This window comes from Lineus longissimus, chromosome 2, assembly GCF_910592395.1.
Source record: "Lineus longissimus chromosome 2, tnLinLong1.2, whole genome shotgun sequence".
Lineage (NCBI taxonomy): Eukaryota > Metazoa > Nemertea > Pilidiophora > Heteronemertea > Lineidae > Lineus > Lineus longissimus.
This window is the reverse complement of record NC_088309.1, coordinates 18,026,980-18,039,296: the sequence shown is the minus strand read 5'-3', so window position 1 is coordinate 18,039,296 and position 12,317 is coordinate 18,026,980. Positions and strand designations below refer to the sequence as shown.

The 12,317-nt window shown below is 39.7% G+C and overlaps 2 protein-coding genes across 2 annotated transcripts; one reads left to right on the top strand and one right to left on the bottom strand.

The window, feature by feature from the left end:
• Window positions 1-412: 412 nt before the first annotated feature.
• Window positions 413-3,514, bottom strand: LOC135483715 (large ribosomal subunit protein mL65-like). Its single transcript, XM_064764715.1, has 4 exons — window positions 2,743-3,514; window positions 2,353-2,464; window positions 1,735-1,920; window positions 413-1,457 (listed from the first exon to the last, which is right to left on the bottom strand). The coding sequence occupies exons 1-4, from the start codon at window positions 3,502-3,504 to the stop codon at window positions 946-948; spliced, it is 1,572 nt and encodes a 523-aa protein (XP_064620785.1). The 5' UTR covers window positions 3,505-3,514; the 3' UTR covers window positions 413-945.
• Window positions 3,515-3,760: 246 nt separating this feature from the next.
• Window positions 3,761-11,929, top strand: LOC135482704 (N-acetylgalactosamine kinase-like). The gene is made up of 9 exons (XM_064762995.1): window positions 3,761-3,823; window positions 4,648-4,736; window positions 5,280-5,403; window positions 5,796-6,033; window positions 6,664-6,762; window positions 7,545-7,697; window positions 8,255-8,465; window positions 8,837-9,038; window positions 10,098-11,929. The coding sequence occupies exons 1-9, from the start codon at window positions 3,771-3,773 to the stop codon at window positions 10,303-10,305; spliced, it is 1,377 nt and encodes a 458-aa protein (XP_064619065.1). The 5' UTR covers window positions 3,761-3,770; the 3' UTR covers window positions 10,306-11,929.
• The last annotated feature ends 388 nt before the right edge of the window (window positions 11,930-12,317 follow it).

Below are 12,317 nucleotides of genomic sequence, written 5' to 3'. Positions count from 1 at the left end.
CAGGGTTGGTCTTAGTATCAAGACATCAGAAGGCTTTGTCCTCGGTCAAAATTTGGAAGAGGGATGTCACAATCTGGATGGGATTGGTCGTTTACAAAGACATAGGCAACAGTGACTCCAGGTCTTTGTACTTGGTCTGGAATGGGAAGGATATGACAATTTTGTTGGGGTTGGTCTTATCTCAAGATATTAGCAGAATTTCTCCTCGGTAAAGATTGGGAAGAGGGATGTGACAGTCTTGATGGAGTTGGGTCGTTTACCAAGACGTGAGCAGCAGGAATAACGATGACTTTGTCCTTGGTCAAGATTGGAAGCAGCAGGAGTGAAGATGACTATGTCCTTGGTCAACATTGGGAAGGATGTGACAAGACAGGTTTGTCCACTGAAACAACATTTGGAGAGGTGCTTTTCTTTTCATACCAAATTTATTCACACAAACCACTGGTTTGCAAACTGAAGACACCCTAAGACTTCATACCTTCCCACCTCAACAGATACTGGCATCAAGTGTTTTTAAGAAACCAGTTTGAGATAAAAGTGAGCTGGAGATGAATGATTTCATGATTCTTGGGACTACAGTAACATTGGGCATTAAAGGGAGACCATAGGCAGGAGCCAAGTGGTCCAGATAAGTTACATTATGTTGCAGATAGTGGTCTCTGGCACTTCACAGTACGTAAAGTTTGTTTATCATACTGTCACCCCCGATGAAAAGGCCAGCCATCTTTAGCTCATGGGACACTCTTTACTTCCAAACTCCTATCTCTCTAATATGGGAAACATTTTTATCACAAGTTAAACCAGACCCAGTTCCCTATCTGTGCATATTGAAGCCAACAAACTGAAACCGGTAGCTTTTGTCTACAGTCCCCCTTTTAAGGTAAAGATAATTCCATGTTAAAGAGAAAACTGTTACACCCAACATAACATCCACTTTCTAAGACTCTATTTCCTCTCAACAATATCAAATCTTTGTTTCTCCTCATTCCAGTGTCTATTTCCCTTCTCCCACATCTTCTGAATCTTCTCCTGTGTCGTCACAATCGGCGAAATGGCGAGAGGCTTCTTCTTACTCTCGGCGAACAACCTCGGCGGGTGAGGTCTCTCGATGACCGGCTCACCTTTGATATTCATATAAGGCACAGCCTTCAAGGGTTCGTAATCCTTGGACAGGTAGGGTCTCAAATCGACCCCTCGGTCGACAGGTGCATTTTTGAAAATCTTTATGAGAGTTTTTAGGGCCTCGTCATTGAATCCGATGACCTGGTCTCCTTCGATGGCTTCATACAGCTGCATTTCGGGAGAAGTCCACATGATGTTCCTGAGAGGATTTACATCATTGCTCTTCCACAGCAGCAAGGTGTTGAGCTGGTAAGCAAAGAAAGTAATGTTTTTTCCATCTGTGACGACAGTCTGCGTCGTAAACGGGTAGGTCACATCGTTCAACCAGTCAAAGCCTAAAAAAGAATAACGAAATCATTATTTCGGGTGATTCTTCAGTGTGCAAATATGTTCAAAGCGCCAACCCCTCAAAATGTCTATCAAACAGCCAGGTCTTTAGCGACTGCCTAAACGAAATGATACTATCTGCCATCCTGATTTTGGCAGGCGGATGGAAATCTCAAATGCTTTCCACCTGGTGTCTGGTAACAGGAAACGGTCAGTCTTTCATCAAAACATTTTTTTGGAAACACAGCTGGTCTTATGCTGGTAACTTGACATTGATAAATTCACCTTGGTTGTAAGCCTGAGCAGCCGTCCATCCAAACGATGTCAAGACGCCAAGGCTCCTCACAAATTCCCTATCAATGTTCTGTTTGAGACGTTCTCGATTATGTGCCACTTCGTTACAGGTATGGAACGAGACGTGACCAAATTCACACGGAGCGCCATCCACAAATTGATCCTTGGTCTTGTAACCTGCAAAACAAATCGAAAACATCTGCAAGAACTTCATCCGATCGTGAAATATGTAAGGATATCGAGGTAGTTTTTACACAATAAATGTTAACCATCACCTCGACGTTTTAAATGGTTCCATCATTCTTCTTCAAAAGTTAGACTGGTAGTGGTAGATGTCGTATTAGCCAGACTCTGATCCCAAACAAATTAGGGAGACCAATGGCATAGTGGTTAGAGCACTGGGCACATTATCACTATCAAATCATTGCTGTTTCATATTGATGACTTGAGCAAGATACTCAACCCTAAATTGCTTCACCCTTTAGTACAACGTAAAATCGAGGCTCATTATAAGAAGAAGTGAACTGAAATCATAGCAGTCTTGTTGTTTCCCACACATGAGTCGATGTGATTACTGATGGGGACAAAAAACAAATACCGGGTACCCACCAGCAACAACACTTGGCTTTATCCTCGCAAATGCTGCATTTGCAGCCCGAGGGTGGTAGTCATAATCGGGGACGTCTGCACTGGTACACAACACATCATCTCTTGGAAGAAACTGAAATTATGAACTAGAGCAAATCATTTTTATGTAGGCAAATACAGATAATGTAAAAGAGCCGATTTATTTCATGTAATCAAGCAGAGGACAAATTTCTTCAACTTGTGGTTGTCTGCACGATGCATTGTCTGTTTTCTATCTGCTGAACTAATTTCAATGAATTTGTTATTTCCACCAGGATAGTCATGAAAAGGAAGACGAAGGGAACCCCCTCCCATTTCCTGAAAGTGGTCGACAAGAACCGTGAAATTAAATTTGGTTGGCCTCCGACATACCTCTGGTAGTGGCTGTTCAGTTCGCATCATCAAATCACTGACGTGATTTAGCTGCAACCGCAAGTGGCGGTGTTTACCAAGTCCCGGGTGTTGTTGAGACGGATTGTCCGGACATAGATCTTTCTCCAACAACTTTGACCAGAAACACTCGATCCTCCCATCTCTATCAATCTGTGACCTCAATAAATGATCATGGCTCCCAGCAAGAGTTGCAAGTAACATGTCCGTAAGTGAGTGTACAAGTCTCTTGCTATATTTAGGTTCCTGTAAATGCGCCTTTTTGCCATGGATATCTTTTACAAACTGTGCACGATAGTCTCTCACCAACCCATCAAGGATAAGAGGCTTCAAAATCTCGAACTCTTCGTCAACCACGATATTTTCATACATCGGAGGCAAGCCTTCAACTATGGCAGTTTTTGTTACATTCTGTTGAAAATCTAGTATCCTTGGGGTAGAGTCATCTGGTTTTACAATAGAGTAGATTTTTTCATGATTCCTAAGTGCATCTAATTTTTCGTGCAGGACTTCTGTGTCTTGGAGTTTCACAGTTTCTTCATAAAATTCCCAAGCTATTTTCTCTTTCATTTCACCCCACTTTCCAGGGGGCCATCGAGGGGTGACAGGGGGATATTCAGGCTCTAAAGAATACTCTGACTGCCCTTGATTGGTTAAAGTTGAGCTACATCGAAAGTTGTTGTTTTTTGGTGGTGAAAATCGATAGAATTTGAAGGGAAATCGCTTTGGAAACCGGCAAAGCATGTTCACGGTCGCTGCCATTTTCCCAAATGAAGGTTGAGAGAAAATCTGGAATCAGGAATTGAACCTGGCTTCCGACACGGTGTACTGTTTTTCAAAAGCTAATTTGATTCAAATGCTTGATTTCGTTTCCATCGAATGTTAAAAACGTGTTATGGTTTACACAACAAAATATTGTTTATTTGTCGATTAGTTGTAAATTCTGAAATAGTCCGAAAATATTTAGAGATTATTTTACGCCGCGCCACATGACTTTAGACTTGGCCAAAATGGTAGACGTACAGCCACCGGTTGTTGCGGTTCCTCTTTCACAAAAAGACAGGTATTTTGTTACCTCAATGCACAGGGCCAGGCATTTCCCATTTTGCATTTGTGAAGTGCTCTGTCTATGAATGATTCAAGGGACGATCTTTCTGTTTTCGCTAATTAGCTGTACATCGTGTACATAACATAGTCATAGTCATACTCGACATAGTGCATGGGTGCTGGTGTAAACGGAAAGGTAGTCCAACGAATGATAGAGTCCTTCACAAATTCCTGTGGGTGGATGGTGTGAATAATTTACTTGTAATGTTTACTTTGAAAATAGCTATCGTATAGAGAGGTGTGCCTCATAGCCTAGTGGTTAACACTGTGAAGTGTGAGCTAGCTACCGCACAATAGGGCCCGGGTTCGATCCCAGGGAGAACCCAGGATTTGTATTCTGGATGAACCGGTGTGTATTGAATCCTTGTATCTGGTGTCTATACCAGGGCAGGTTAAAGACCCCCACCAAGTGAGAAACATGAGTAGCTCGCGTGGACTCCCCCTCCTTGGTCGAAAGGCCCTGGGCATAATAGTCAATGATGACTGCGTCTCAGTATATGGAAGAAAGAAATGGAAGAAAGTAAGAAGTATACCTACCTACAATACATGGGTTGGTCAAGGCCTGACATTTTTTGGGCTTCGTAGTCACTTTGATTGTGTGGAATGATCAATGAGCCTAGAATTCTTTCCTTACCGAATACGTTTAAATGAGTAGGATCTCAAGTGTCTCTCATTTAAATAGCCCTTGCCCAGCAGTCTATCTATTGTGATGGTGGATAGCTCTTCATCAATGGCTTATCTTCTGCTTGGTTAATTTGCTTTGAATCGTCTCTTCTTCAGGTATGCGAAGCTGAAGGAACTGTTTGAACAGAAATATGGAACTGCCCCAGACTTCTATGCAAGAGCACCAGGAAGAGTGAATCTAATTGGTAATTGTTACCTTGGCACTTGTATTTCAATACCACGGGTGTCGCATTTAATGACGATGAATAAAGAACCTATCAAATCAGAGTAAGAATGAGTAAAATGTCACAAAGTAAGAAACTAATGTCAAAGCCTGTGTCAATTCATTACTTTGTGGAATTCCTACTTACTATATATTCAAAACTTAATGACAATTTTTCTTTTTTTACTTTTGGCATTTCTCATTCATGTCGGTCAATACTAGGATTAACAATCTTATCTGGAAATATACAAAAATGCTGGAAAGTTTGACTGATTGTTCAATGTTAGAAAGTCTTTGATCAGCCACTGAGGGATGTTTGCTGCAAAAACTTTTAAAAATTGGCTAATCAAATGGCTTTTCAGAGTTATTAGCATGTCCACTTGACAAATAAATAAGTAAATGGAAGTACTATTTTTAATATAGCACTTTTAATTTCATATTCATTTGGTGTTTTGAAAATTATTCCTCGCTTTTGTTTTGCCTTGACTTTTGAGAATTTTCTATATATTTCGCCTAATTTTTTCAGGAGAACACATTGACTATTGTGGATATGGAGTCCTTCCAATGGCTCTGGAGCAAGATATTGTAATAGCAGTTTCTCCGAATAATGATGGTGTCATACGACTTGCAAATTCTGATGGAAACTTTGAGTAAGGAACCTTCTATCTTTTTACTATCGGTCATCTTATGTGACTCATGAAAGCCTTGACACTATTGCTTTGTTAGAAATACCATACCAAAGAATTAAACAATTTTAATGAAATATTTTGTTTCACACACCTGATGAGATTGTATTTAATCATGATAATCTGCCTGAATATTTTTCTGGCTTACGATTTTTCAGTTGTTTTGCCATAACATTATTATTTTGCCTTCATGCACTTGTTTTGTCTTGGCAACACCTAATTGTCACAAAGTCTTTGGTGAAATCAACATAACTGCCGATACAAAGTTCAAGGTGGATTATCATGTACTGAAATAAAGAAACATTCTGCATCCAGATTCACTTAGATTTCCACACAGAATGTGTCTTCTGTTTCAGGGATTTTACCTGCGAAGTCAACGACTTTGAAATTGACAAGTCCAGACCTCTTTGGTACCATTACTTTCTTTGTGGCTTGAAGGGCATTATTGAACATTTCAAACTAGAGAATCCACAAGGAATGAATCTCGTTCTTGATGGCAATGTACCAAGAAGTGCTGGACTGTCCTCGTCTAGTGCTCTAGTGTGCGCCTCCAGTCTTGCGGCCGTCTATGCCAATGGCAAGCAGCTGTCAAAGGTACGTAAACACTTTGTAATTTGATAGTTTCTGATTACATCTACTTCATATGAATCGAAATTGGGAATTGGGTCATCCTAAACAGCCCCCACCAGCGTCCAGCAGCAAGTTTAAAGTCATTAATATAAAATCTGATGGTCATAAACGAAATAAGCACGACATTTCCACATTTCCTGATCGTTTCATGACATTTGTGTGCTAGATTAGTGAGTTGTTGTCAAGGAATTATTAACATTTTCGCTGTGGATGTACGCTGATCGCTGATGTAAAAAAATCAAAATGGCTACCGTACAGCTGTACGCCGATAGGGGACCTGGCCCTGCTATATTAGCTACTTGTTTTAGACTTATATGCAGATATACGCTGATTGGGGAGTTAGCCCTTAATATTCCCTGAGTGTTTTTAATATAAAACTAACACAAATAAATTGACATAAATTATTTGCTAATTTTGACCTCAGCATGATCACATCAGGGAAAAAAATTAAGGTTGTGCAGCAGAAGGGTTAATAATAGTAAGTCTGCAGCTTCAGAAAATTGCTTGGGTTAAATTTTAGTAGGAGCCCAATAGATATAAGTGAAATCTACCTTAGTCTTGACTGTAATAAATGTATTCATTATACACTTTCAGCTTGAGATTGCTGATGTATGTTCTTTGTGTGAACATTACATTGGGACAATCGGAGGAGGAATGGACCAAGCTATATCCTTCCTTGGCCAGCCTGGCACTGTAAGTACTGTAGTATTTCTCCACCTTGAAATCAGATATCATGCTGATTTTCATTAGAGTATATGTGAAAATGACATCAAAGTTCAGACAAAATGAATGTCACACCTCTGTCACTACAATGTTATACCCTAGTGACAGGGAGCAGTGGCAATAGCTTGACAATCAGCTAAATTAAATCACTGGGCTACATATAAGGCCTTGTGCAATTTTATGCAATTTCCCATGGCTGAAACTGAATCTCTGGGCTACATTGGTGCCAAACCACTTCATGCTAATTCCCATGTCCACAAACTGAATCTGAATCTCTGGGCTACATTGGTGCCAAACCACTTCATGCTCATTCCCATGTCCACAAACTGAATCTGAATCTCTGGGCTACATTGGTGCCAAACCACTTCATGCTCATTCCCATGTCCAGAAACTGAATCTGAATCTCTGGGCTACATTGGTGCCAAACCACTTCATGCTCATTCCCATGTCCACAAAGTGAATCTGAATCTCTGGGCTACATTGGTGCCAAACCACTTCATGCTCATTCCCATGTCCACAAACTGAATCTGAATCTCTGGGCTACATTGGTGCCAAACCACTTCATGCTAATTCCCATGTCCACAAACTGTCTCTGCGCATTTTCGGGAGTATATCTGTGGCGTCCTCTTCCTGGAAAATCAGTCATTGCTGGCCCGGTGTTACAAAGAAAGAAGAAGAGGTGGCAGTGGTTAAAGCGGATCTCCTGAAAAAAAATTGTATTGGAAAAAAACAACCTTTATATTGATTTTCAGGCCAAATACATCGAATTCAACCCTTTGAAAGCTAAGGATGTTGCCTTACCCGACGGTGTCGTATTTGTTGTCAGTAACAGCTGTGTTGAACTGAACAAAGCTGCAACTTCTGACTTCAACACCAGAGTAGTTGAATGCAGACTGGCAGCACAGGTAGGTGAACAATTACAGTGGAACCTCCTTTAGCAGAGACCTCTCTATTAAGGACACTCTCTCCATAAAGAACACTAGTTTTGGACCCAAATTGGTTGTTGTCTTTCAATTTGACCTCTCTAATCAGTACACCTCTCTATTAAGCACAGCACTTGTCAGTCCCAAGGGTTTTTAATAGAGAGGTTCTACTGCAAATGATATTAAGTTACATGCCATTGTCCTCTATTCACAGATTCAAAAACTGTGAATCTCAATGAAAGGGCTAGATTTCCACCAATTTACCTACAGTCTTTAAAAAATGTGCTATTACTAACTGTTGCAGACACATAAAACTTACATATTTTAAACTTATATCAGAACTTTACAGCGCATAATTTTATTCTACGTACATAGAGGCACTCATTAAATTCTGTTTTGTTTGAACTTTAAAACAAGTTCAAAGTTGGTAAAATGCAAATGTGTCATGTGTAAACTTAGGACAACAATAAAAGGTAGGGAACAAATTGAAGCAGCTGTTTAGAAGTCACATCTCTAAGTTGTCTTTTTTGGTCATTTAGATTCTTGCCAAAAAGAAAGGGCTTTACTGGCGAGGATTCAAGAAACTTGGTTCCGTCCAAAATGCCTTGGGTTTAAAACTTGATGGGATGTTGCAAGAGGTGAGGCAGCACCTTCATGAGGAACCGTACACCAAAGATGAAGTCTGCCTGGAGCTTGGAGTAACAGCTGATGAGTTAGCGAGTACTAGCCTGAGTGAAAATACACTACATGGTAAGCGATGTGACTTTTATCAGTTTTAAAAGGAGACAATAGGCAGGGGTAAAATTGGCCATCTTCGGGTGCCTAAAATGCACAGTGAGGGCACAGGGTCATGTTTGATTCACCACTTGATATATCCCTCATACAAGCATGATTTGTTTTGACATACTGTGAGATGGGAGAGTCCGTAGCTTGTGGTGGACTCCTTCTCTCCTGCCAAATATGGAGTCAATAGGCCAATAACTCCATATGGAGCCAAAAACACGCTTACAAGAGCAAAAGGAGATGAATAAGAATTGTTGCCAGATATGGCACTGCTTATTATGGCCACCATGCCCAAGGTCAAATCCAAACAATATTGAGTCTAAACATCTTCGTTTCAGTGCAATCGTTCAAGTTATTCCAACGTGCCACGCATGTCTACGGCGAAGCCAACAGAGTATTGAAGTTCAAGGAGATTTGCACCAAGAAGCCTGAAGGTGCCACTGTGACCCTGGGAGATCTGATGTCTGAGAGTCATGCAAGTTGCAGGGACATGTATGAATGCAGCTGCGCAGATCTCGACGCCTTGGTTGATATATGCATGTAAGTTGGTTTGTTCTTGGCGGGATAAGACTCATGGTTCTCAAGGGTTAGGTGAGGCAAATATCCCCCGCTCCCCTCCTGCCCGAAGTCACAAAAAAATGTGTTATGACCATGAATTTCGCCAAAACATTTCAAAAAGTGTCATTTGCCATTTTTCCCCTGGCCAGGGAAAGGGCTTAACCATGCAGTCCATTCAAGATGTGCACTGACCAGAGCTGAACTGAGCTGACTTCACTTAAAAATTTATACCTGTTATACAAAGAGAAATGCAAAGAACTTAGATGACAGAATGTAATGTAGGTTTTGTTATTGATCAACAAATAAAATGTCCTAACATGTGGATTCATGTTCTATGTACATTTCCTTTTCAGAAAATCTGGTTCACTTGGATCTTTAACTTCCAGATTCATGTCCTATGTTCATTTCCTTTTCAGAAAATCTGGTTCACTTGGATCTTTAACTTCCAGATTCATGTCCTATGTTCATTTCCTTTTCAGAAAATCTGGTTCACTTGGATCTTTAACTTCCAGATTCATGTCCTATGTTCATTTCCTTTTCAGAATTTTTGTTCACTTGGATCTTTAACTTGCGGATTCATGTCCTATGTTCATTTCCTTTTCAGAAAATCTGGTTCACTTGGATCTTTAACTTCCAGATTCATGTCCTATGTTCATTTCCTTTTCAGAATTTTTGTTCACTTGGATCTTTAACTTGCGGATTCATGTCCTATGTTTATTTCCTTTTCAGAATTTTTGTTCACTTGGATCTTTAACTTGCGGATTCATGTCCTATGTTCATTTCCTTTTCAGAATTTTTGTTCACTTGGATCTTTAACTTGCGGATTCATGTCCTATGTTCATTCCCTTTTCAGAATTTTCGTTCACTTGGATCTTTAACTTGTGGATTCATGTCCTATGTTCATTTCCTTTTTCAGAATTTTTGTTCACTTGGATCTTTAACTTCCGGATTCATGTCCTATGTTCATTTCCTTTTTCCGAATTTTCGTTCACTTGGATTTTAAACTTGCGGATTCATGTCCTATGTTCATTTCCTTTTCAGAAAATCCGGTTCACTCGGATCTAGATTGACCGGAGCCGGTTGGGGCGGTTGTGCTGTCTCCATGGTGCCCGCAGATCAAGTCGAACAGTTTATCGCATCCTTGAGTGAAAACTATTACAGCAATGATGCCGAAAGAGCAGCGAAGGTGGACACGGCCCTATTTGCAACGCAACCAGGAGGCGGAGCAGCCATTTATTACGACTACTGAACACTCTGCAAATCAAGGACCCAGTTTTTAAACAGAACTCTCAAATTCTAGTAGTTTTATTCAAGTACTTATTCTGATTTAATTACTTATCCCAGTTCAAAATTTAGTCACATTGTTGTCAGTACCTAGTTAATATTTTGATGAAATCACTGCTGGATGTCTTGGGTTTTTTTATTCTTTACCTATAGTCAGCTTCAGAAGTAAATGTCACTGTCCTTTTGGGCTGCAGTGTAAAATCTACTGGGCCTATTTGTATGTATTCCTATACATTGATGTGGTGCATTAATTTTGACATTTTCTCCTCTGCTGAGTTTTCATGAGATCCTCAGGTTATTTTCTTCATGTATATCTTCGAATTGATTAAGTTTCATTTAAAACAGTCCATTAGAAAAAAGCAGTCCCTTTCCAGACCCCGAAAATCTTTTAAGGTCCCCAATTAAGAAAAAACAGTTTTACTTGATTTGCAGGTCTTCAACCTGGAAATTGTGTTGAGTCCAAAGTTAGATTTAAGAAAAACCACACGTTTAAGAAATCAGCCCAGTAGTTTTTGCACTGTGGCCCAAAAGGACAGTGACATTTACTTCTGAAGCTGACTATAGATGACTAAGTATGAAACTCATGCCTGCCAACCATTACCATTTGATTTTAGTTTCTACTAATTTTATCGAAAAACTGCAATTAGGTAAAAAATAATTTCTATGAAAATGCTCTAGCATTACTGTGAGAACTTGGATAACTATATTGCGTAAGACTAAAATGTTTGGTGACCTTTGGTTGATTTTACCTCTTTGGGTATTTTAAAGGGGTATGCTGTGCGTAAGTTATAGTGGGTCAGGAAAATGGAAATGCAGTTATACACAATGCCATAGTCCAGTTATTATGCATGCAACTTAGCTGAAACTGTGTAAATACAGTATTTGTATCTGTCTGCACAATGGCAATGTTGAAATTTATATTCTGTATGAACGTATGCAAGTAAAACATTTCAAATTCAATTATACAAATTTCAAACTTTTAACAAAAGGCATAGACCTTTAAGGTGGGCAGCTTTGGCAACTGGTTCTTTTAATGTGTTGACCAGCTGGAAGTTAGTCGAACTGAGAGAAAAACTTCTTAATCTTACTGGGGCGGAAACTTTATTACCAGCAGGTAGCAGTTCAATATACAACAGATTTCAACCCCATGTCAATTTCACCAACAAAAGGTCCTTTATTGTTTTTATTGTTTGGACCGCTGTCTACTACCGTACTTACATCTTTTGGCTCATTTCTTTGTCTCAGGTGAAGCTCCGATGAAATCATAGTCTAGCGCAGACCCAAATAAATTAACTTCCATTGTTCATTAAAAAAGCATTGATTTTCCTTTATCATTCCACAACCCAAGTAAAGTATTATTGTATATGTATATGTCATTTGTTACCAGGGTCATATCATTGTATAAAAGATTAAAATGACCTTATATGTTGAAGCAGCAGTGATTTCTGTTGAAGAGTGTTCATATGAAGACGTAAGACGACATGTATCAAATCCCTCATGTACTTAAAGTCACTATCTTTTATCTATATAGTGTAATCGCATCCACATGGGACTTTTATTATTTGATTATTCTTATAGAAATAAAACAATGTAAAAATACAATACTCTCTTTTCACTTATTTTCCCGAAGGCCCAATCAGCCCCATTATGAAGACATGGAAGAGGCATTTTGAAGGCAGACAGCCTTTTCATGAGGAGGCCTTCTTGAACTACCCAGAACCATTCAGCCCCATATGAAGAGGATTTTGAAGACATGACAGCCGTTTCATGAAGAGACCTTCTTGAAATACCCAGAGGCTCATTCAGCCCTATTATGAAAAGCCATTTTGAAGACAGGCCACGGCTGCATTTTTATGAAGAGGCCATCTTGAACTTCCTAGAGGTTAATTCAGCTCCATCGTGAAGAGGCCTTTTGAAGACAGCGGTTGCCTTTTTATGAGGAGGCCTTCTTGAAATACCCAGAGACCCATTCAGCCC